General features: G+C 35.6%; 1 protein-coding gene and 1 non-coding gene across 2 annotated transcripts in view; both read right to left on the bottom strand.

The window, feature by feature from the left end:
• The window catches only part of ECT2 (epithelial cell transforming 2), a 62,114-nt gene that overhangs the window by 13,833 nt on the left and 21,091 nt on the right, over positions 1 to 27,190 (bottom strand). The window contains 8 exon segments of the mRNA XM_060099142.1: positions 1,386 to 1,524; positions 10,711 to 10,830; positions 11,225 to 11,303; positions 13,822 to 13,903; positions 15,519 to 15,615; positions 16,265 to 16,375; positions 17,523 to 17,591; positions 25,741 to 25,860. Of these exon segments, the coding sequence (XP_059955125.1) occupies positions 1,386 to 1,524; positions 10,711 to 10,830; positions 11,225 to 11,303; positions 13,822 to 13,903; positions 15,519 to 15,615; positions 16,265 to 16,375; positions 17,523 to 17,591; positions 25,741 to 25,860 (817 nt within the window).
• Positions 24,975 to 25,115, bottom strand: LOC132491498 (U4 spliceosomal RNA). Its single transcript, XR_009532710.1, has one exon. It is a non-coding gene; the product is annotated as a U4 spliceosomal RNA (small nuclear RNA).

The following is a 27,190-nucleotide window of genomic DNA, read 5'->3' as shown; positions in this document are numbered from 1 at the left end:
TTTTTTTTTCTTTGCGTTACACGGGCCTCTCACTGTTGCGGCCTCTCCCGGTGCAGAGCACAGGCTCCGGATGCGCAGGCTCAGCGGCCATGGCTCACGGGCCTAGCCGCTCCACAGCATGAGGGATCTTCCCGGACTGGGGCACGAACCTGTGTCCCCTGCATCGGCAGGCGGACTCTCAACCACTGCGCCACCAGGGAAGCCCTCCCCTCTGTTTTTAACTGGACAAAGAATAGCATCATATTAAGTTGAAACACTGGAAAGAATTATAATAGTATGTACCATGTGAGGAACCAACAATGATATTGTTAAGTAAGCAGTATTTTCCATGACACAATATTTTCTTTGATGGAGTTTTTAAAAATTAGATTATATCATTTCTTAGAATTCTAGAATTTAAGTTTTAAAATAAAGTGACATTGTAAGAATTCAATAATTCAACCTATTTAAATCAAGTTCAAATAAATAAAATACTCAAATATTAAAATTGTTAAAAAATGTTTTATGACCAAGATGCTAAAACAGAACCTATTTTAAACAATGAAGTCTTCCATAATTATAATCCAAAAATATAGAGATCATTTAAGTAAATGTTCTATGTAACCTTTAATAAATCCAGAATTTGACAACTGAGTAAAGATAGCAATATAAGTTGCCATTCAAGTTTTTTTTAACTGTTTCTCATAAATTAAAAGCTTTCCATCATTTGAGGATGGGATCAATAATGGAACCAGTTTTACACTGTAAAACTATATACCTAAACAAGCAAAATATTGCCAGGCATGCACATCACTAGGTACTATTTTAAAAATTAATACTGCGTCAGTAGGTATAAATTTTTCCCAATTTCAGGCCTTCAAAGAATCCTCTCTAACACTCCCAAAGTATAGAGTAAAAGCTTTCCTTAATACACATTTGAGCCCATGTTGAGTCTACCATAGTTACTTTGTGTGTACTTACTCATGCACATCTATTCCTGGTCATATCCTAAGTGTATCCCTAACAATACAGCCATTGGCAACAGGGAAGGTTATAAGCTGTGGGGCACAAGTAACAGACTACAATTGCCTTTGGATTCTGAAGGAATAAAAATAAGTTTTGGTGTGGGAATGGGCACTATTTTGATATGTAACCACTTAAAAGCTCTCTGTCCCTTAAGAGATGAATATATCCTTCAGATTGAGATAGTATTTTCATTTGAAAAAAAATTAAAAATCTCCCAGTTCCTAGAGATGTAGTTGAAGTATAAGAACAATTACTTTGCCAGAACTAACCAACAATATTTAAAGATAATTTACCAGTTTAAAAAATATATATAAGGGAATCAAACTTTCAATGAATATAAACTATTTTTATCTAGCCAATAGTTTATCCAATGACCATACCTTCTGTCTCTCGTATGTCTAGCACCTTCTTAATCTGAGAAAGAGGCATTAGATGAATATGCTTAAGAGAAGCTGGGGGTCGGGTCTGGCCATGAGGACTCCTAAAAGTGCCAATAACCTTATGTCGTTTTCTTGCTATCTGATTATAGAAAAAAAAAAAGTCATCGTCAGTAACATAAAAACAAACACCAAATGCTTCGAAGTAAAATGGTACTAATCACATAAATCTATATGCAGCTTATTTAACTACCAGTCATTCCAAAATTACTATCTGATAAGAAGCATAGTTACTATGTGACAAATTCATACATGTAACTATGTAGCAGAAATGCTCATGTTTATATGTGAAGAGCTCAAAAGTCAGGAAAACAGGATATATGGAAAAGATCCCAAAGGTGTGAAAGAACTTAGAAGCACTGTGAGAAGTAACAGGATCAAAGGATGAAGGAACCTTCAGTAAAAGGCCTTGAATTCGGAAAGGGGAATAGTTGCTCTGGGATTGCTGCCTTGGGTTCAAAAGATAATTGATTTCAGTGTAAGTGCAAAATACACAATTATCTCAGATGCTTTGCAAGGCACTGAGGATAAAGGAGTGAATAATACAGAAATGGTTCTGGCTCTCATGATACCTACATACTATTGAAAAATAGGAAAATTAAAGTAACTAAATAATACATTAAAAATTGATACAAATTATAAAGTCAAGGTGCTATGTTAAGATATAACTTTACCTAAACTGGGAACTCATGCAAAGGAAGACATAGGTAAAGTAATGCTGGAGAAGACAGGAGCAAAATCAGAAAGGACCCTGTGACTCATGATGTATTTGAGTTCTGTGAATTTTATAAGGTCTTTAAATTTATTGTTTTCATTTCCATGAAATCCTAGTATATTATTTTGCCTTTTTAAAAGAACATTTCTTTGGGGGTTATAATCATCAACTGAAAGATATTAACACAAAATGATTTAGATTAAGCTACTTAATGAATTGAGATTGACTGGTCATCATCATGAATACGACAAGGTAAGGCTGAAAAATGTACTGTTGATAGCTTGTGTTGGCTAATGAGAAAAGATCAAAACGCAGTCAGTATCATACTCACATTGATGCAGAAATATGACACAGATTTATGATCCATATCAAATATTAAAAGCCCATTTACATTAATATATGAAAAAAGCAGATTCTTTAAATAATTATTTCCACTGTAATATTTGAATATACTTTTAATTTAGCTGAGCAAAATAAATAATTTTAAGGTTCATTTTTAAAAAGGAAAAACAATGACAAGTTCTAATATTGATGATACAAATGTTAGTCCATCAAGGTAAAAACTGAAAATACAGATACATCACCTGTCATGTTTAAGTGAAGTCAGTTTAGATCTTATCTATTTTAAATGCTTCTAACTTTTACCACTCTCTTCATTCCAAATTTGCTCCAAGTTCTGTTTTTCTTTTAAACAAACAAGCTAAAGAATAAGAGTTTATAAATCTAAAAGTCCAAATTATAAATTTGGAGTTCAAATTTAATGTTAGAAATAGAAATGTTACAGTTAATGTGATTCTGACATGGAGACTAAGAGAGAGTAGAACAAAAAGTCACTGAATTCAGGAAGATGAAGGAAGTGAGAAGCCAGGGTATCAGATAACAGACTTGGAGGCTACAAGGAATGACCAATGGCAGGAATTAAAATGGAAGGTAAGTCAATGAGCCAGTTGTAGAAGACTTCACAAAAATTGAAGGGGATGTAATACAAAAAAATTTAAAGTAAGCCTCAACTATCTAAGGATTAAGAGGATAAAGACCAGAATGGATTAGCAAAGGAAGTACAGATAACCTAACCTATTAGATGAATGGAGCCAGCTGACCTACGAACAGGAAAACTTACAAAAGCTTTAATACAAGCAAACAAACAGAACTACTAAGCAGCTACATGGTACTCAGTGAGCATGATACTTCAGATTCAAATAAAATATGATCAAATATTGACTCTACCTAGTCCCTGTTCTCAAAAGCAGAGCAGGCTAAAGCTCTCATTACGGGGGAGACAAGTAGTTCAGAATTATCTGCCTCATGGTTTTTTACAACTTTCTCAGTTCAGGGTAAGGTCAATTGTGTACAGTATTTTCACTGCCTTTAATTTTGTGTTTTGTGACAGTACTGACCAAATGAAAATACCATATTTCACTAACCTCACAACAACAAAACTCTTTAACACAAGTAAATTTTTGGTGAGATTTTACTGCACCTGTAACTGTACTTGGCTTGTTCTCTAAGATTCCCTTGTATTTATACTTTAAAAACTAATGTGCAATAGACCTTCAAGATGGCGGAGGAGCAACACACGGAGATCATCTTCCGCCCCACAAATACACCAGAAATACATCCGCATGTGGAACAACTCCTACAGAACACCCACTGAATGCTGGCAGAAGACCTCAGACTTCCCAAAAGGCAAGAAACTCCCCACGTACCTGGGTAGGGTAAAAGAAAAAAGAAAAAACAGAGACAAAAGAATAGGGACGGGACCTGCACCAATGGGAAGGAGCTGTGAAGGAGGAAAAGTTTCCACACACTAGGAAGCCCCTTCGCGGGCGGAGACTGCGGGTGGCGGAGCGGGGGGAGCTTCGGAGGCACGGAGGAGAGCGCAGCAACAGGGGTGCAGAGGGCAAAGTGGAGAGATTCCCACACAGAGGATCGGTGCCGACAAGCCCTCACCAGCCCAAGAGGCTTGCCCGCTCACGTGCCGGAGTGGGCGGGGGCTGGGAGCTGAGGCTCGGGCTTCGGTCAGGGGAGAGGTCTGGGGTTGGCGGCGTGAACACAGCCTGAAGGGGCTAGTGCGCCACAGCTAGCCGGGAGGGAGTGCGGGAAAAAGTCTGGGGCTGCCGAAGAGGCAAGAGATCATTGTTTTGGGGTGCACGAGGAGAGGGGATTCAGAGCACCGCCTAAATGAGCTCCAGAGACGGGTGCAAGCCGCGGCTATCAGCGTGGACACCAGAGACGGGCATGAGATGCTAAGGCTGCTGCTGCAGCCACCAAGAAGCCTGTGTGCAAGTACAGGACACGACTCACACCTCCCCTCCCGGGAGCCTGTGCAGCCTGCCACTGTCAGGGTCCCATGATCCAGGGACAACTTCCCCAGAACACATGGCGCACCTCAGGCTGTTGCAACGTCACGTGGGCCTCTGCCGCCACAGGCTCGCCCCACATTCCGTACCCCTCCCTCCCCCCTGCCTGAGTGAGCCAGAGCCCCCTAATCAGCTTCTCCTTTAACCCCATCCTGTCTGGGTGGGAACAGATGCGCTCAGGCGACCTACACGCAGAGTTGGGGCCAAATCCAAAGCTGAACCCCAGGAGCTGTGGGAACAAAGAAGAGAAAGGAAATCTCTCCCAGCAGCTTCAGGAGCAGCAGATGAAATCTCCACAGTCAACTTGATGTACCCTGCATCTGTGGAATACCTGAATAGACAACGAATCATCCCAAATTGAGGAGGTGGACTTCGGGAGCAACTGTAGACTTGGGGTTTGCTTTCTGCATCTCATTTCTGTCTGGTCTTATGTTTATCTTAGTTTAGTATTTAGAGTTTATTATCATTGGTAGATTTGTTTATTGCTTTGGTTGCTCTCTTCCTATTTTTTTTTTTTTAATATATAGATATTTCCCCCCTTTTCCTCTTTTTGTGAATGTGTATGTGTGTGCTTCTTTGTGTGATTCTGTCTGTACAGCGTTGCTTTTACCATTTGTCCTAAGGCTCTGTCTGTCTGCTTTTTTTTTTTAGTATAGTTTTTGGCGCTTGTTATCATTGGTGGATTTGTTTTTTGCTTTGGTTGCTCTCTTCTTTCTTTCTTTTCTTTTTTAAATTACTTCTTATTCTTTTAATTTTTAATAAGGTTTTATTTTTTATTTTAATAACTTAATTTTATTTATTTTTCCTTCTTTCTTTATGTCTTTTTTTCTCCCTTTTCTTCTGAGCCATGTGGCTAACAGGGTCTTGGTGCTCCAGCTTGGTGTCAGGCTTGTGCCTCTGAAGTGGGAGAGCCAAGTTCAGGACGCTGGTCTACCAGAGAACTGCCGACTCCACGTAACATCAAACAGCGAAAGCTCTCCCAGAGATCTCCATCTCAACACTAAGACCCAGCTCCACTCAACGACCAGCAAGCTACAGGGCTGGACACCCTATGCCAAACAACCAGCAAGACAGGAACACAACCTTACCCATGAGCAGAGAGGCTGCCGAAAATCATAAGGTCACAGACACCACAAAACACACCACCGGATGCGGTCATGTCCACCAGAAAGACAAGATCCAGCCTCATCCACCAGAACACAGGCACCAGTCCCCTCCACCAGGAAGCCTACACAACCCACTGAACCAACCTTAGCCACTGGGTGCAGACACCAAAAACAATGGGAACTACGAACCTGCAGCCTGCAAAAAGGAAACCCCAAACACAGTAAGTTAAGAAAAATGAGAAGACAGAGAAACACACAGCAGATGAAGGAGCAAGGTAAAAACCCAAGAGACCAAACAAATAAAGAGGAAATAGGCAGTGTACCTGAAAAAGAATTCAGAGTAATGATAGTAAAGATGATCCAAAATCTTGGAAATAGAATGGAGGAAATACAAGAAGTGTTTAACACGGAACTAGAAGAACTAAAGAGCAAACAAACAATGATGAACAGCACGATAAATGAAATTAAAAATTCTCTAGGAGGAATCAATAGCAGAATAACTGAGAAAGAAGAACGGATAAGTGACCTGGAAGATAAAATAGTGGAAATAACTACCACAGAGCAGAATAAAGAAAAAAAGAATGAAAAGAACTGAGGATAGTCTCAGAGACCTCTGGGACAACATTAAACACACCAACATTCGAATTATAGGGGTCTCAGAAGAAGAAGAGAAAAAGAAAGTGACTGAGAAAATATTTGAAGAGATTATAGTTGAAAACTTCCTTAATATGGGAAAGGAAATAGTCAATCAAATCCAGGAAGCAAAGAGAGTCCCATACAGGATAAATCCAAGAAGAAACACGCCAAGACACAAATTAATCAAACTACTAAAAATAAAATACAAAGAAAAAATATTAAAAGCAGCAAGGGAAAAACAACAAATAACACACAAAGGAATCCCCATCAGGTTAACAGCTGATCTTTCAGCAGAAACTCTGCAAGCCAGAAGGGACTGGCAGGACATATTTAATAGTGATGAAGGAGAAAAACCTGCAACCAAGATTACTCTACCCAGCAAGGATCTCATTCAGATTGATGGAGAAATTAAAACCTTTACAGACAAGCAAAAGCTGAGAGAGTTCAGCACTACCAAACCAGCTTTACAACAAATGCTAAAGGAACTTCTCTAGGCAGGAAAAACAAAAGAAGGAAAAGACCTACAATAACAAACCCAAAACAATTAAGAAAATGGGAATAGGAGCATACATATCGATAACGACCTTAAATGTAAATGGATTAAGTGTTCCAACCAAAAGACACAAACTGGGTGAATGGATACAAAAACAAGACCCGTACATATGCTATCTACAAGAGACCCACTCCAGACCTAGGGACACATACAGACTGAAAGTGAGGGGATGGAAAAAGATATTCCATGCAAAAGGAAATCAAAAGAAAGCGGGAGTAGCAATTCTCCTATCAGTCAAAATAGACTTTAAAACAAAGACTATTACAAGAGACAAAGATGGACACTACATAATGATCAAGGGATCAATCCAAGAAGATATAACAATTGTAAATACTTATGCATCCAACATAGGAGCACATAAGGCAAGTGCTAACAGCCATAAAAGGAGAAGTCGACAGTAACAAATTCATAGTAGGGGACTTTAACACACCACTTTCACCAATGGACAGATCATCCAAAATGAAAATAAATAAGGAAACACAAGCTTTAAATGACACATTAAATAAGATGGACTTAATTGATATTTATAGGACATTCCATCCAAAACAACAGAATACACTTTCTTCTCAAGTGCTTATAGAACATTCCCCAGGAGAGATCATATCTTGGGTCACAAATCAAGCCTTGGTAAATTTAAGAAAATGGAAATTGTATCAAATATCTTTTCCAACCACAACTCTATCAGACTAGATATCAATTACAGGAAAAAATTCTGTAAAAAATACAAACACATGGAGGCTAAACAGTACACTAGTAAAGAACCAAGAGATCATTGAAGAAATCAAAGAGGAAATGAAAAAATACCTAGAAACAAATGACAATGGAGACACGACGACCCAAAACCCATGGGATGCAGCAGAAGCAGTTCTAAGAGGGAACTTTATAGCAATACAATCCTATCTCAAGAAACATCTCAAATAAACAACCTAACCTTACACTTAAAGCAATTAGAGAAAGAAGAACAAAAAAACCCCAAAGTTAGCAGAAGGAAAGAAATCATAAAGATCAGATCAGAAATAAATGAAAAATAAATGAAGGAAACAAAGCAAAGATCAATAAAACTAAAAGCTGGTTCTTTGAGAAAATAAACCAAATTGATAAACCATTAGCCAGACTCATCAAGAAAAAAAAGGGAGAAGACTCAAATCAATAGAATTAGAAATGAAATAGGAAAAACAACTGACAATGCAGAAAACACAAAGGATTATGAGAGATTACTGCAAGCAACCATATTCCAATAAAATGGACAACCTGGAAGAAATGGACAAATTCTTAGAAATGGAAGGTTGTGCACTTCCGAGACTGAATCAGGAAGAAACAGAAAATATGAACAGACCAATCACGAGCACTGCATTTGAAACTATGATTAAAAATATTCCAACAGGGCTTCCCTGGTGGCGCAGTGGTTGAGAGTCCGCCTGCCGATGCAGGGGACATGGGTTCGTGCCCCGGTCTGGGAAGATCCCATGTGCCGTGGAGCGGTTGGGCCCGTGAGCCATGGCCGTTGGGCCTGCGCGTCCGGAGCCTGTGCTCCGCAACGGGAGAGGCCACAACAGTGAGAGGCCCGCATACAGCAAAAAAAAAAAATATTCCAACAAACAAAAGCCCAGGATCAGATGGCTTCACAGGTGAATTCTATCAAACATTTAGAGAAGAGCGAACACCTATCCTTCTCAAACTCTTCCAAAATATAGCAGAGGGAGGAACACTCCTAAACTCATTCTACGAGGCCACCATCACCTTGATACCAAAACCAGACAAGGATGTCACAAAGAAAGAAAACTACAGGCCAATATCACTGATGAACACAGATGCAAAAGTCCTCAACAAAACACTAGCAAACAGAATCCAACAGCACATTAAAAGGATCATACACCATGATCAAGTGGGGTTTATACCAGGAATGCAAGGATTCTTCAATACACACAAATGTGCATTGACAGGTGAATGGATGAAGAAGATGTGGTACATATATACAATGGAATATTACTCAGTCATAAAAAGGAACAAAATTGGGTCATTTGTAGAGACGTGGATGGATCTAGAGACTGTCATACAGAATGAAGTAAGTCAGAAAGAGAAAAATATTGTATATTAATGCATATATGTGGAGCCTAGAAAAATGGTACAGATGAACCAGTTTGCAGGACAGAAATAAAGACACAAATGTAGAGAACAAACATTATGGACACCAAGGGGGAGAGTGGTGGTGTGATGAATTGGGAGATTGGGATTGACATATACACACTAATATGTATAAAATGGATAACTAATAAGAACCTGCTGTATAAAAAAATAAATAAAATAAAATTGAAAAATTAAAAAAAAACCCAAAAAACAAAGAGTCATGTATCACAATGTTCATTTCAGCTCTATTTATAATAGCCAGGACGTGGAAGCAACCTAAGTGTCTGTCCAACAACAGATGAATGGATAAAGAAGATGTGGCACATATATACAATGGAATATCACTCAGCCATAAGAAGAAACAAAACTGAGTAATTTGTAGTGAGGTGGATGGACCTAGAGTCTGTCATACAGAGTGAAGTTAAGTCAGAAAGAGAAAAACAAATACCATATGGTAACACATATATATGGAATACCAAAAAAAAAAAAAAAAAAAAAAGGTTCTGAAGAACCTAGGGGCAGGACAGGAATAAAGAGGCAGACGTAGAGAATGGACCTGAGGACACGGGGAGGGGGAAGGGTAAGCTGGGACGAAGTGAGAGACTGACATGGACATATATACACTACCAAATGTAGAACAGATAGCTAGTGGGAAGAAGCCACATAGCATAGGGAGATCAGTTTGGTGCTTTGTGACCACCTAGTGGGGTGGGATAGGGATGGTGGGAGGGAGACGCAAGCGGGAGAAGATATCGGGATATATGTATACGTATAGCTGATTCATTTTGTTATAAAGCAGAAACTAACACACCATTGTAAATCAATTATACTCCAATAAAAATGTTAAAAAAAAAACTAATGTGCATGATACAAGAGGGTAGCACTAGATAAGAAGTGAAGTAGAAAGGAATAAAAGGAAGAAGTATAAATTTTAAAGAAAAAGGCAACTCATCAAATCACTTCAATGAATGGAACAAAAAGTTACCCAATAACACAAATGTCAAATGAGTCTCCTGGTTAATGACTTTATCATTAGAAGATAGAATGTGTTCTATCTTCTGAGATGAAGGAAAATACATTCCTTTATATCCCCCAATTAGACTGTTGAGTTGATTAAAAATACACGAATAAAAGAATGAAAGAAAGGGGTTGAAAAAGCACATAAATATAATTCAATCTGCCTGTAGGAGTAATATGGGGAAAAATTTTAACTTGGATAGATAAGAATTTTAGAATTAGAATCATTGCACCACATCTGACAAACTGACCATTAACTCACTCTAAAACCTGTAGACTTAAGGAAGAAATCAGGGGATTATAAATTCATTGTATTAAATAATCAAGTTATCTCCTTCTTCAACAAAATACTGATTTCTTTGCTGGAAAAATCTACTTAAATTTCAAAAAGAACTCATAATTATTTTGTAAATCTTGAAGAACTATACATAGATATAAGAAGTTCCTAAAATTCTTCACCTAAGCATTTATTTGCATGGAAATAAACTAAATTTTCATTGTGACTTGGATCTGAAGTCATGAAAAATCATCACATTTCTTAATATTAGGCCTTCTCCTAAAAGCATTCAATTAATAGTATTAAGTCAACAACCAGTCTCATCAAAAAAATGTGATTAAGTTCACTTTACTTTAAGCTTATTTACTTTAATCACTTAACTAAAGTTACTGTAATTAAATCAAAGTTTGGTTTTAAACATTCAGTGAAGTCACACAAAACAGCAGTGTTATTATACTGTATTAAGGATGACTTTACCTCTAGGCAGTCATTGAAGAGGAAGAGGGTTACTTGTTCTCCTCTGTCACAGGGGTGCTCACCTAGAGAAATTGTTTCAACTCGCTGAACTAAGCTTCGGTGAGAAGATAAAAGATTAGCCTGAATAGATTGAAAACATTAATAAAAGAGATTACTTTATATCAAATAATTTTTAAAAGTTATAATTTAAAAGAAAGTTGTGTTGAGATTCTGTTTATATTATAACTGCAGAATCTAAATACAGGTGAGCCTTTAACAACACAGGTTTGAACTGTGTTGGTCCACTTATACACAGTTTTTTTTTTTCAATAAATAAGTACTACAGTACTACACGATCCATGGTTGGTTGAATCCATGAATACAGAACCACAGAAACAAAGGGCCAACTATAAAGTTATATGCAGATTTCCTACTGCACTGGTGGGGCTGGTGCCCTTAACTCCCAGTTGTTCAAGGGTCAACTATTAACAAGAAAGAGAAAATAAGTTGACAATCATTGAAAATGAATACCTACTGGACATCCATCTACTTCATAAACAACATCGAAAATTTGCTTTTGAGCTTCTGTCTTTCTCTTATCCTCATTAATATGGCTGAAAAATTAATAAGGTTACTTTTAGAACAGACTATAAAAACTGTATATACATACATCTCGTGTCACAAACAAAAATCCTTCCTTGTGAGTCTATCTTAATTTTGATACCTGTATCAGTTAAAATATTCCCTAAAAGTATCCCACTACATTAAAAAAATTTTCATACAACCCTTCAGAGAAGTATATTTTGCTTTAGTCCTTACTATATTGTCTTTTTTTTAAACTATACTCACTACACACTTCCTAAAATACGTTACACTGGTATAAACTTCAGGTTATCATAATCTAACTGTAAGTTCAGGTAAGGTTTTATGCAAATCATTCCTAAGTCATATGCTAATCATTTCACTGAAATAAAAATTAAGACTAGTGGACAAGATGGAATAAGGAGGAAAAACATATACTCTGCCTGAAACAACTAAAAAAGTAAAAACCATTAAAGTATAAAGAAATAGGGTTCTCAAGTCACTGGAAGTCAATTCCTGCGATTCAGGAAACAATGCAAGGCCAATTATATCCTGTATACAAAAGATACACTTTACATACCAAGACATAAATAGACCGAAAGTAAAATGATGAAAAAGAGCACAATACATTCTCCTCAAGTGTACATGGAACGTCCTCCAGGTTAAGCCATAAAATAGGCCTCAAAAAGTTTGAAAGGACTGAAATAATACAAAGTATATTTTCCATAAACAATGAAGTAAAATCAGAAATTGATAACAAAGGAAACTTTGAAAATTCACAAACATGTGGGATTTAGACAAAACACTCCTACACAACCAATGGGTCAAGAAGTAATCACAAGGGAAATTAGAAAATACTTTCAGATAAACAAAAACAAAAACACAAAATTTATGGAATATGACTAAAGCAATGCTTAAAGGGAAATTTATAGCTATAAAAGTGTACAATTAGGGGCTTCCCTGGTGGCGCAGTGGTTGAGAATCTGCCTGCCAATGCAGGGGACACGGGTTTGAGCCCTGGTCCAGGAAGATCCCACATGCCGCGGAGCAACTAAGCCTGTGCGCCACAACTTCTGAGCCTGTGCTCTAGAGCCCACGTGCCGCGACTGCTGAAGCCTGCATGTCTAGAGCCTGTGCTCCACAACAGGAGAAGCCACCACAATGAGAAGCCTGCGCACCGCAATGAAGAGTAGCCCACGCTCACTGCAACTAGAGAAAGCCCGTGCACCGCACAGCAATGAAGACAACAACGAAGACCCAGTGCAGCCAATAATAAATAAATAAATAAATTTAAAGAAGTGAAAAAAAAAGTGTACAATTAAAAAAATGATCTCAAATCAGTATCCTAACCTTCTACTGTAAGACACTGGGGAGGAAAAAAGAGCAAGCTAAATCTAAAGCAAGCAGGAAAAAAGGAAATCATAAAGATCAGAGTGAAAATGAATGCAATAGAGAATATAAAAATAATAGAAAAAAATCAACAAAACTAAAAGCTTTTTTCTTTTATGAAAATACGTTAACACTCACTGCTTAATTCGTAGTTTGTAGAAAGGATCAAGGTAAATAATGTGTGAGTACGTTAAACCACAAAGTGTTGAAAAACACTATTACCCTGATCCCAAAATAACAAAGCAAAAGCATGAAGGCTGGCTGATTAACATATAATATATAAACATAAGCAAAAGCCAAAATATGCATAATGCTTTCAGCAGCAACAGAAGCTGGTATTCATTAATTTGAGCATTATACTACTGCTGGATCCTTTCACTAGAGATAGTAATGTTTCTCTCTAGGAGCTCCTTTGCAAGTATTTTTAAGAAATGCTATTTCCCATAGAAGCACCTCATGGAATCTCAGAAATCATTTAAATCTATTGAATATGCTTATATGTAAAGCTCAAAGAAGTGAAATGCCCTCGCCCTTCATGAAGCAAAACAATTAACAGCAACAGAGTTTTCAATTCTGATAGTATTAGTCAGGAAAATATCATTTCTGATCAGTGCTATGTCTCCAAGCTAAACCTACAGTAAACAGCTTAAGTTTAACAATCAAGTTCCCTAGTAAATTTCTTTGAGTTTATACTTCTAATACATCTCCAACAAACTATATCAATTTAATTCCATAGAATTCAAAGTAAGAAACAAAAAGTCAAAGCTAATGTGAAAAAAGTATTATAAACTTCTTTTCATCATGGTCAAATTCCCAATTTCCATTTGGGTAGTTTATAAGAATATGAAGACAAAAACAAGCTAAGACTGGAGGTATATGAAGAAAATGTCTACTAGTGTATTTATAACATTTTCAAATTTCTAAACCATTGTTACTCTCTGCATAATAGTTCAATACCTTCAGAAATATGTTTTTAATTAATTATTGTATGCTTAATAATACTTCTAACATTTTAATGTGTGACTACGCTACTATAAAATAATTTAGATACTATTACAGAATTTTGCTATTGATATTTTCCTCACCATTTATGATTCTAATTGTTCTACCAATTCCATTCTAAATCTAAGGAGCAATAAAAAATTGAAATAATGTACTTACGTCATTACTTCCTTTAGTGATCCAATAGCTTTTTCTAGAGTGCTTTTGTCAGGATTTTCTTCAGCTGTATGCTTCTTAAGATCTGTAATGATAAAATGTTTTCTCTGTGATTAAAAAAAATTCAGTGGTTTTCCAACTATGACTTAAAAACGCTGTCCACTTTGATAGATACAGGTTGATTAATTTTTTAAAAATAATATCTTTTACTTTAAAAAATGTTTTATGTAATGTTCCCTTTTAAGAGCTCTCTTCTTAAATGTAATAAAGTTTCCATGTTTTTTCACTGACTAAATTTCCAGAATATGTAACAGATTTTCTTACACTATTTCAATTCCCTTCTAGTAAAGCTTGAGGACTCCTAGATTCTTCAAACTCTCTCCATAGTGCTGAAGGAAAACACATGATTCTCAATTAGCTAAGAAATCGTTATATATGCTATATTTCATAGCGGGGTCCATGGCTCCATCACAGAGAGCAGTTGGTGTCCTCAAGAGATGGTTTTGTTTAGTTTGTAGGTTCATGAGATGCTTACACTTTGACTCTTCTTATCCAAGTTGCTTATAATGTTCCATCTAACTGTTTGTTCCCTAATACCAGGCCCACCTAATCTTTTAAGTGGAATGATAGAAGAAAGGCTTAGAAATCAAGTTCATTTTAGTCATGACAACATTTGATGGGATTCCTATAAGTACTTAATGAAACAATAATGAAGATAAATTAAAAAAATACCCTGCTTTGTAAAGTTAAAAGTTCATGTGTTCATATATTCTTCTTATAATCTGTAAAACAGGATAGCTTTTAAAGACTGGGGAAATCATCTTATATGTTAGTAATTCTAAACTACATTAGATAACCTCAAAGAGAATAAAAATGATCAATTTTTGTAGTTACAACCAAAACTCATAGTTTAACCAATATACTTTAAAGAAAATAGATTAAACAGTCACAAACTTAGCCTCCTTATTTGTTACACACACTATTGTAGTTAAGGTTTGGGGACCAAAATGCTTTATTATACTTATTCCTATTTGTAATTTAATTTTCATACTTAAATTTAAAAAATATAAAAATTGACTGTCCTATAACTATTCACTACTTTAGTCAGGTAATATAAAAGCATATAAATATGCCTTTCTTTTCTTGCAGGCATAATTTATTCATATTTATTCATAAAAATTAACTCTGCTATAAAAATCCCTTTCATTGATATCTATAGTTTAAGTTTTAGAATAAACGGATGTATGTTTCAAGAGTGTTCTGCATAATGTAAGGAAAAAAAGCATAAGATGAAGCATAAAGAACTTATACTAAGATTCAGAAAAAGACTAAATAACTTGAGATGTATTAATCATCTCTGATCTTGTGATTTTGTGGGTGAATTTCATGTGGATGTAAACTAATTGTGAAATTAGTCATGCACCGTGAAATATAAGAAGACTTTTAGTAGAGAGACAAAAAGTACAATATCAGTCAATATAATTGACATCACAACAAATAAAGCATTTTAGGCCAGAGTGAATTTTTGTAGCACCAGTGATTATTCAGATTATCCATAAAGATATTTCCTATGTAAAAGATATAAGCTTTAAAGCTGAAACCTAAGAGCATTTTGAAAATGAGAAAATTTTCAAATTTTTTAGAACAAAACAATTCCATAGAAGCATCCAAAGTTGTCTGGAAACAGATCAGACAAGTACCATTTAAAAGTAATGCAACACTGGGTAACCTCTGTACTGGTCGGATGAGAAGTTCAACAAGGCTTTGCCGCCCACATTCTGGTTTAGCTTGGTTTATCTGAAAGGAATTAATTTATTCAATAATTATTTAAAAGGTTTTCTGCAAAGATTAGACATTACATTTATTAGATTACACTTTTATCATTTGTGCCCTGATAAGAACTAACAGGAGAAGTAGGGTGGCAGTTGTTCTCTGGCAGATTACTGTGGCTAAATAATCCCCCAAGGCCTGAAATGGCCTCCTGGCAAGCCAAGGACTAACACCTTAAACAGAGAGTGAGTTCTCTAAGCACTCTTATACATTTCATTTGAGTTTCTCTTACATCTACACCATTCAAAAGAAAAAAAACAAATTTAAAATATTAATTATGCTGATACCATTTGGATAAACAAAGTAAGGCACTGGTAAGAAAAAAAATCATTAAAAGCAAAACAAAACTCACTGGAAAATTTTTAGGTGTTTGAGAACTAAAACATGCATAAATTAAAAAAAAAAAAAGAACACAGACAACATTCATATTCATTCAGTTGCCTCTTGGATCCTGCTTGTAGCATGTCAAAACTTGTGAAGCCAAACATCACTGCCACTCTCAGGTAAAGCTAAAGTTAACAGATAACATTCAGGTGTTCTTACATGGATACATTTTTACTAAAAATATAATTTTAATGAACTCCTTAGATTTTTATTTGAAAGAAATGCACATTACCTTCAGAAAAGCATGAAATCTTGGTTTCTGTTTTTCACATTTAATAATTGTTTCCTTGCTCATTTCAAAGAAGTTCACAAAGGGAGGGTACGTTTTTACCAAATCTTTTGACTAGCAACAATTAAAAAAAAAAAACACATTAATTGGTAATGGATGTTACCCTTAGTCAATGAAACTTAAAGTTGAATAATCAATAGTCAAAATCTGACATACTGGACCCAAAATAAAAGTTTAAAATAAGTTTCTTCTCAAGTTAAATACAGGAATTTATTTTATAAACTTTTCACTAACTACTGAGTTAACTGCTAAACAAAATACATCAATAGGTACCCAGAGCCTAAAGCCTGAAAAGCAAATAAAGACTCAAAAAGAAAAATAAGTATATTAAAGCTTATAGTATTGATATAAACATGACAAAGTTTTAAAACTTCTATAAGTTCAGAATATAGTAATTATAGTTGATCTATGCAGAATCCAAGAACATGCTATTATCTACTGAAGGATCCAAACCACCATTAAAAGACCAACTGTACTGGGTAATTTTTAGGTAAAATGAAAATTAAAAAAAGGAAAATGTCTTGACTAATTGAGACTAACAGGTATCAAAAAGATATGGGACAATAATTTGCATAGTTGGAATTCTCAACCAACGAGAAAAAAAAATCTAAGGGATATAGGGTAAAGATTAGTTAGGAGACCTCGGAAAACAAAAGTAAATGGGCAAGAATCCAAGGCAGTGAAACTTATAAATCATATCCAAAGAGACTGAAAGAAATTTATAAATCCTATTCACAGCATCTCATCCAAAATTAATATACTTTATTTGATAAACTATGTTGTTCTTATCTTGGAGAAGAAACAGTTCATTAGAAACTTTTATGCAGACACAAAGACAATAAAAACTGCTATCAACTAAGGAAAGAAATGACTAAAACTCGATTACTGAAAATTTCAAAAAAATCATTAATCTGTGGCTATTTATAAGAGGCAAATAACATGATATACAGTAAAATGTTTGTAGCACAATACAACAATTAGTATTCCTAATGATGACCTTGAGCTATCAAGAAAGTGTTAGACTGTATATATAGAAGGCATGTTTCAGAAGACAAGAACACTTCCAATATATTTTACAAACACAACTATGTCAAAGTGTTTAAAAAGCTCTCACATTTAAACAGGTAACTTTCATTCCCTGCCAGTCCTTGTTGAGATGATACTTTAATCTGAAAACTTAAAAAGGAAATAAAATACTTACATATTTAAGAAAGATATCACCAATACTTTTGCTCTCATCCCAATTAACAATAAGGTCTTCAAGATCATCCTGAAAAAACACAAAACGGGACAAGGAGATTGATTTTGACAATCCCTTTAACATCTTTTTATATTTAAGATATTCATTTGAAAGATGCACTTTACAATGTACCTTAATTTGATGTGTATAACAATTAATAACATTCTTTCTCCTCAACAAGAAATTAACTTTTTGACTACGGGGAAAATATCCTTTGAAAAATAATTAAGAAAATATAAAGAATGTCAAGTCAATAAGACTTAAGTCTAGGGACTTCCCTGGGCGGCACAGTGGTTAAGAATCCACCTGCCAATACAGGGGACAAGGGTTCAAGCCCTAGTCCGGGAAGATCCCACATACCGTGGAGCAACTAAGCCCGTGGGCCACAACTACTGAGCCCGCGCACCACAACTACTGAAGCCCACGCACCTAGGGCCCATGCTCTGCAACAAGAGAAGCCACCTCAATGAGAAGCCCGTGCACCGCAACGAAGAGTAGCCCCCACTTGCTGCAACTAGGAAAAAGCCCATGCACGGCAGCAAAGACCCAACGCAGGCAAAAACAAATAAATAAAAATAAATAAATTTATTTAAAAAAAAAAAGACTAAGTCTAACTTCCCAGTATGATGTGGTAGTTCAGTATCTTTTCTAATTATTAACTATAAAGCTGATGGTGTGATTAATTATAGAATTAATTAATTATAGAAAACTACTTTTGATCTTGCTGCTGAAACATCAGCCATTAGAAACTGTAATCTATAACGGGGTCAGCAAATTTTACTTAAAGGGCCAGAAGGTAAGTATTTTAAGGCTTGCAGGCCACATGGTTTTTGTCACACATCCTCAACTCTGTCCTTGTAGAGTGGAAGGAGCCATAGATAATACATAAATGATTGTGTGTTGCTGTGTATCAATAAAACTTTCCTTACCAAAACAAGCAAAACTTTACCAAAATCCTAAATTGGCTGGATTTGGTCCACTGACTATAGTTTGCTAATCCCTGGCCTATAAAATTTCTCAATCATCATCCTAAAATACTACATATTTGCAAAAATTTAGAAGATACTTAAAAGCTTTCTAGGATAATAAAATAAAGCACAAATCAGATGATAAAATGAGATACCAAGAAATGACACGCCCTAACTGAAATCCTACAAGTGACTTTAAAGTAGAAATTAATCAATAAACTTATACAAGAGCTTTTCAAAGTGTTATATGCAGACCCCCCCAAACACACTTTTTTAGTGGGATCCATGAGATTAAACTATTTTTATTACAATACTAAGGCATTATTTGACTTTTTTATTCTAATTCTCTCATAAGGATACAACAGAGTTTTCTAGAGGCTATATACATATGATGTGTGATACTGCAACAGAATGAATTAAGAAGTAGGCAGGAGAAATAGTCTTCTATTAAGCCAGACAGAAAAAAAAAACATAAACATCACTCCTCACTATTTCTGTTTTGGAAATTAGTTATTTTTCAAAAAGAACATGTTATTTATGCTATCATATAATGAGTCATTATTACTTTAAATTAATGTACGTTTTTAAAATTGGATATCCACACACAAAAAAGATGAACTTAAACCCTCATCTCAGCCAAAAATGAACTCAAGATTGGTTCTAGACCTAATTGTAAGAGCTAAAACAATACAACCTCTAGAAGAAAATATAGGAGAAAATGTTCAAAACCTTGGGTTAGGAAAAAATTTCTCAGATATGACACCAAAAGCACATTACATTTTAAAAAATGGATAAATAGGACTTCATCAAAATTAAAAATTTTGGTATTTCAAAAGACACCACTAAATAAATGAAATGACAAGCAACGACAGGCTGGGAGGAAATATCTGCAAAACACATGGCTGATAAAGGACTTGTATCTATAGTTTACAGAGAACTCTTACAACTCAGTAAGGCAACAAACAACCCAACCAAAAAATAGGCACCAGATCTAAGCACACATTTCACAAAGGTAATGTATGAATGGCTAACAAGCACATGAAAAGATGCTCAACATCATTAATCATTAGGGAAATGTAAATCAAAATCACTTCACATCCCAGAATGGCTATAAAAGAAAAAGGATAAGTATTGGAAAGAATGTGTAGAAATCTGAACTCTTACAGATTACTGGTGAGAATATAAAATTATGTAAAAACCTGGCAGTTTCTCAAAAATTTTAAATATAAGACTACCAATATGACCTAACAATTCTACTACTCCTAAGTATCTATGGAAGAGAATGAAAGCATGCCCAAACGAAGATTTGCACATAATGTTCATATCAACATTATTCATAACAGCCAAAAACTGAAAACAAGCTAAATTTCCATCAGTTGGTGAACGGATAAAGAAATGTAGGATGGCCGTATTAATAGACTATTATCCGGCCACACAAAGGAACAAACTACTAACATACTAAATCATAGATGAAATTCAAAAATATGCTAAGTGAAAGAAGCCAGACATAAGACACCACATATGATATATTCACATTTATATGAAGTGTCTAGAAAAGGCAAATTCATAATAAAGTAGATTAGTGGTTGCCTGGACCAGGGGCTAGGAATGGAGTTTAACTACAAATGGGTATGAAGGATCTTAATGGGGAAGGTGAAATGCTCTAAAATGGATTTATGGTGGTGGTTGCATGACTTGGTGAAGTTATTAAAATCAATGAATCATATATTTTATTTTTATTATTATTTATTTATTTATTTATTTATTTTTTTTGCGGTATGCGGGCCTCTCACTGTTGTGGCCTCCCCCGTTGCGGAGCACAGGCTCCGGCCGCGCAGGCTCCGGCCGCGCAGGCTCAGCGGCCATGGCTCACGGGCCCAGCCGCTCCGCGGCATATGGGATCCTCCCAGACCGGGGCACGAACCCGTATCCCCTGCATCGGCAGGCGGACTCTCAACCACTTGCGCCACCAGGGAGGCCCGAATCATATATTTTAAAAAGGTTGAATTTAAAGATGTAAAATGTACCTCAATAAAGCTGTTAAAAAAAAACTGAGGCATCTTTAAAAATACTATTAAATTTTTGTTTTAATTTCAAAAACAGTTAATACCAATAGATAAAACCCATATAGGGCTTCCCTGGTGGCGCAGTGGTTGAGAGTCCACCTGCCGATGCAGGGGACACAGGTTTGTGCCCCGGTCCAGGAAGATCCCACATGCCGCGGAGCGGCTGGGCCTATGAGCCATGGCCGCTGAGCCTGCGTGTCCGGAGCCTGTGCTCCACAACAGGAGAGGCCACAACAGTGAGAGGCCCGCGTACCGCAAAAAAAAAAAAAAAAAAAAAAACATATAAACATAAGTTCCTCAGTCATTTTTAGGAATGAAAAGGGACCCTGAGACCAAATAATTTAAGAACCACTACCCTATATTCTGCAGATTCAGAAAAGCCAAAAGGGAAAAAATTTACTTCCAATAGCAAAAAGATGAACTCAAGCAAGAATAATTTAACAGCTCACAGAGTCAAGAACTAAGATTTAACTGTTTAAAACTGCACTTGAAAGAAACAAAAGAAAAAGATTATAAATAAGACTAATCTTGGAACAATATAATGTAGTGAATTCTGGCACTGACTAGTTAGTTTTAAATACTGGTTCTAGAGCCTGTTAGTTTTGTGCTGTTAGGCAAATTACTTAACCTTAAAGTGCCTCAATTTTCTATTATGAAAAATGAGGACAGTAATGACTCCTATCTCATGAAGGATTAAATTAGTTAATACTTGTATAGCACTTAGAAGAAACCCTAACCCTAACCCTATAGTAGTGATCAATAAGCTATTATTAACTATATTTTCCTATGTATTTAATATAAATAAGGGAGATATTTGGAAAACTGTGATGCAAAAAAAAAAAAAAAAACTTATAGCTCTGCCAATATAATCTAGTGGTACATTTTTAAAGTGTAAAAATTACAGGATGGCTGCATATACTTATATAAGAATATTGTTACCAGAAAGCAAAATAATCCCTAGGGGATTCAAAAAATAGTCTACTGTTTCTGGTTAACCTTTAAATCCTCGTGCTTGTTGATTAAATAAAGATCTCTGCCCTAATCAACTGTTAGCTCAGGGACTAAGTAAAGAAACTAAGGCTTAGAGACATTAATTTGTCCCAAATCACACAGTTGTGAACCAGTATTCATACTTAGGTTTGTCTGACTCCTGATTCTATGTCATTCTACTTGATCTATACCACAGTTCTCCCCATCAGAAACGGGGAGTCAGGTGGGCAGGCGAGCTCCAAAGAGAATGCCACCATTTCTTACAATGTTTCTGTAGGAATATGCTTGACTCAGTTTCGGACAGACCCTGGGACATGTCTCCTCCTTGTCCATTACACAATTCTCCATCGGATGCTCCCAAAGTTACCTCCTGGCCATAAGAAAGAAGAACTCTATAGTTCTAAGACATAGAGCATAGTTCCCAAAGCGTATTGCAAAAGTAGAGGAAGTTTTTTAAGCAGATGGGATTAAGAAAGCTAAGCTCCTTCCTTCTCTTCTTCCTCGCTAATATTTCTTCTGTCCTGTTACCATCTATTTTTATACAAGATGGGTTTCTCTGTTGCTTAGCTCACAATACACCAAATTAGCAGATTTCCCAGTACACACCTGTTCCTGAAACAAGTACAAGGTACCTTAGGACTTACACTAAATTAACAAATAACAAAGCATAAACACAGAAAGAAAACATTTTCCCTCCAACCCTTTCCTTTCTCTTTTGTTTCATCATAGTTCCATACAAAAGCAGTCATTTGCACATCAAGGACCAATGGTGACTAGCCCTGAAAAGGAAAAATTCACAAAGAGGAAAAGAGGTGTTCATAACAATCTCAAGAATTCTCAACTTAGGGCTTCCCTGGTGGGGCAGTGGTTGAGAGAAAAAAAAAAAAATCTCATATTAATCTAAATATTAGCATGCTAAAAGTTGGAGGCAAATTAAGAATAAGGCTAAAGGTATCCACATGATATCTAGGATGACAAGATACACTAAGTTCCAGTCCTGATTTGGACATTTAAAAGTAGCATGACCAATGTTCAGCAAATATTTACTGATAGAAATCCAAGTACCAGACAGTGGTTGTAAACACAGTGGGTAAAAAATGATTTTAGTCCTTCACAAAACATCTAAACATTAGTTTACTTGCCTTCTGAATTTAGTTTATTGGTAATATGATTTGCTATTGTTATTTATTGAATGCTCAGTGTTAGGCACTATGCTTATAGTGACTTATAAAAATGTAAAAACTGAGAATAAAAATTTCACAACCACCCATGATTCAGATATACTATCCCCATTTTACAGATAAGAAAACTGAAGCAATTAAAGTTACCTTACTTCAAACCAAAATCTACTTTATTCCACAGTCCATATCTGAAACCACTATGCAATGCTATAAGATACAGATACCAGTGCTTCTCAGGAATACCATACCAGTAAGATGATATGAAAAACTGTATAAACTTAAGCCACATTTACACGGTTTATTCATTTACATATTAAAAGAATAAATCTACAGCATGATAATCAAGAAGCAATACTGCATTAGTAATAGTCAGGACATGGAAAGAAACTAAGTGTCCATAAATGAATTAATGGATAAAGAAAATGTGGTATATACAATGAAATATTATTCAGCCATGAAAAGAAGGTTATCCTGCCATCTGTGACAACATGGATGGACCTTGAGGGCATTATGCTACGTGAGATAAGTCAGAGAAAACAAATACTATATGATCTCACTTACATGTGGAATCTTTAAAAAAAAAAACCTCATAGATACAGAGAACAGATTGGTAGCTGCCAGAGGCAGGGGGAGGAGGGTGGGTGAAATGCGTAAAGGTGGTCAAAAGGTGCAAACTTCCAGTTATAACAAAAATAAGTCCTTAGGCTGTAATGTAGAGCATGGTGACTGTAGTTAACAATACTGTTTTGTATATCTGAAAGTTGCTAAGAGAGTAGATCTTAAAAGTTCTTATCACAAAGGAAGAAAAAAAAAAACTATGTGTGGTGGCAGATGTTAACTAAACTTATTGTGGTGACCATTTTGGAATACATACATATATCAATCCATTATGTTGTACACCTAAAACTAATACAATGTTATATGTCAATTTTATCTCATTAGAAGGGGGGGCAAGACAACATTAAGGTTTAGGAGAACAGTTGGACAAAAAAGGGTTCAAATTCAGTGTCCAGCATTTATTATATGACTGACTTTAGAAAAATTATTTAATCTCTGTATGTAGCAGTTTCACATCTGTAAAATGTGGACAATTATAATATCAACTTCTTGGTAATGTTCAATAGATGTGACAATACTTGATAAATGGTGGGCTACATTCAAAGGAAGAAAAAAATGTTATGCATAAAAAAACAGAAAGAAAATACAACAAAATTTTAGGAGTATTTGGGTTATGGGATTATAGGTTTTTTCTACTCCTTTTTCCTTTTCTCCTTTATTTTACAAATAAATGTTTGACAGCATACATTGCCATCACTGTAGAAAAAAACATAGGCTTTAAAATTTTAAACATATGACAAACCTGAAATAAGCTAAAAAACAACTACTAGTTGAAATACTGGTAATCCAAGTTTATAAAAGCTTAAAAAATTGTTACACATTAGAAAACTAAAGGGTGACCCTCGTTTTCAAAGCTCCAGTGACTCACTACTGAATCAAACAAAAAAGCAGACTCACAGATATAGAGAACAAACTAGTGGTTACTGGTGGGAAGATGGAAGCGAGGAGGGCAATATAAGGGTAGTGTGGAAAAAGAGGGTTATTATGGGATTATATGAAATTATGTATATGAAACTTTTGAAAACTGTAAAGCACTACAGAATTTAAAGACTCTTTCATCTAGTAAAAAAGAAATTTTTTTTTTTAAAAAAAAGATCCAGTCAATCAGAGAACATGATTTGCTGAATTGAGATTATGATCCTACACACATAAAAAGTATGTAACATTTTATACTGTATGGGAACTTGCACACCCAGACTGGCTAAATGACTAACACAAAGTGATCCACAAATCAGGAGTAAAACACCAAGATGAAAACCTGCTTGCCTTTCCACTCTACCTTTATGCCTCTCAGTGTTTCTTATGAAAAAAAAAAAAGAAAGAAAAAAAACCATTCCAAGAAAATTTTACTCTTCAAATATTCAGAATCCTAACTGGAAATAAGGAGAAACTAGCCTGAGATTCTCTAGCTTTTTAAGAAAAGAAAGACTCCTTCAAAATTACTTGTAAATCTAGAAATAAGTAAAATGTGGTCAAGGGTTTTGATAAAATACAAAATAAAAGCACTTGATAAATTGCATTTTTATTAACTTATAGATCTTTTATATTTTTGTCCACAACATGCAGTAAAATCAAAAGTAAGTTAATGTATTTGTTTGAAAACATTCTGTAATTCAGATTGATCTTTTTATTGTAATATAGAATAAACATTTAGGGAAAAGTTTTCAATTAGCAATAACAGCACACCTCAGATAAACCTCATTGGCTATGATATTGCCACTGCACAAAGCTGGAATAAACATTAATATGGGTTGTTTTGAGAGGAAAACTGATAAATTTTGCTCAGGCATCACATAGGAAAACTGAGAGGAAATAATGCTAAACTACTTTTAAGAGTTCAGCTAAACCTGCCCCCAAATTACATTACTATGAGAGATTGATACCTGGAATTCATGGACCCTTCATCAAGGGAAAATCATTAAAAAGAGGATAGCATTGTCTTACACGGTTTTCGCATTTATCTGACCATACAGATAGAGAAATGAAAGAAATGATCTCGAGTTCCTTCCAACTTCACAGTTTTCCAAACAAACCAAAGCAAAACAAAAACACACAACTTAAGATGAACAACAGCAGGAAAATAAGAAAAATAGTACTAGCAAACACATGTCTCTATAGAAAAGACTTCATAAGGTCTAAATTCCTTATTTTCAAATTAATCAAAATCAAAAAACAGGCAAACAGCAAATATTAATAAGGCACTGGAGCAAAGGGACAAATGATTCAAAGGAATAAATGATGGATTAAGAAATTTTAAATACAAAACTTATTTAGCTAGTCAGAATTACCTGAAAAATCGTAGTAAATATACACAATGTAAAAAGAATTATTACCACACTAACACATACAAATTTACCTTTATCTTAGTGTGTACATCAAAGATATCTGGAATACTACCAAAAATAGTCTTAATCTCTTCTGGTGCAAGGATAGGCCCACCTCGTTGTCCTTCCTCTTCCAATGGCACTTGAAATAACTAAAAGGTAAAAAAGATTAGTTTAGGTAGATTGTGGAAAAAGAAAAAAAAAATTAAAAATCTACATATAGACAGTGATAAAGGAGAGCTATGATGTTAATGGAAAAGAAAAAAAAGTTGGAAAAAAAAAACTTCTCCCTAAATTTGAGACCTTTTCTCATAACACTTTCTAGTCTGTTTTATCCTGTTTATTTATTCATCTCTATGTATATATACAGTCTTATAATAAAATGTTACATTAGGGCTTCCCTGGTGGCGCAGTGGTTGAGAATCTGCCTGCCAATGCAGGGGACACGGGTCGAGCCCTGCTCTGGGAAGATCCCACATGCCGCGGAGCAACTAGGCCCGTAAGCCACAACTACTGAGCCTGCGTGTCTGGAGCCTGTGCTCCGCAACAAGAGAGGCCACGATAGTGAGGCCCACGCACCACGATGAAGAGTGGCCCCTGCTTGCCGCAACTAGAGAAAGCCCTCGCACAGAAACGAAGACCCAACACAGCCAAAAATGAATAAATAAATTTTTAAAAGATAAATAAAATAAAATAAAATAACATAAAATAAAACGTTACATTAGAATCTAATAAAAGTTTATCACAGTTCTATAAATCATTAAAATTGTTAGTAGGATTCACAGTAATTTCTACTTTTTTATTCAAGTAAGTAAGGAACAAAGCAATAAGCAGTCATACACTTAATGTAAGTACTAAGTGTTTTTAAATGTTAGCAAAAAAAACTTGGTTTAGGGGGAAAAGACTGGATGTGAAGCTAGAAGACCTGTTTATAACCATGTTGATCTAAGGTGGAGCTGAGGCAGTGATGCTAGCACTGGGGAGCAGCTGCAAATAGACATCATCATTAGCAGAGAGATGTGACTGCACAGAGACCATAACAAGTCAATTGCTTGCAGACTCATCAAAACCCTATCAGGTGGCTTCCCTGGTGGCGCAGTGGTTGAGAGTCTGCCTGCCGATGCAGGGGACACGGGTTCGTGCCCCGGTCCGGGAAGATCCCACATGCCGCAGAGCGGCTGGGCCCGTGAGCCATGGCCGCTGAGCCTGCGCGTTCGGAGCCTGTGCTCCGCAATGGGAGAGGCCACAACAGTGAGAGGCCCGCGTACCGCAAAAAAACAAAAACAAAAACAAAAAAAACCCCTATCAGGAGTGGCAAGTGAAAACAAGCTCAGGAAAAAAAAAAAAAACAAGCTAAGGGCTCCCACTGATTCTGCATTATGGTGAGTTGTTTAATTTTTTCACTATATATTATAATGTAATAATAATAGAAATAAAGTGCACAATAAGGTAATGTCCTTGAATCATCCCGAAACCATCCCC

This window comes from Mesoplodon densirostris, chromosome 5 (genome assembly GCF_025265405.1).
Source record: "Mesoplodon densirostris isolate mMesDen1 chromosome 5, mMesDen1 primary haplotype, whole genome shotgun sequence".
Lineage (NCBI taxonomy): Eukaryota > Metazoa > Chordata > Mammalia > Artiodactyla > Ziphiidae > Mesoplodon > Mesoplodon densirostris.
The sequence above is the reverse complement of the archived record's forward strand: the minus strand, read 5'-3'. Positions and strand labels throughout refer to the sequence as shown.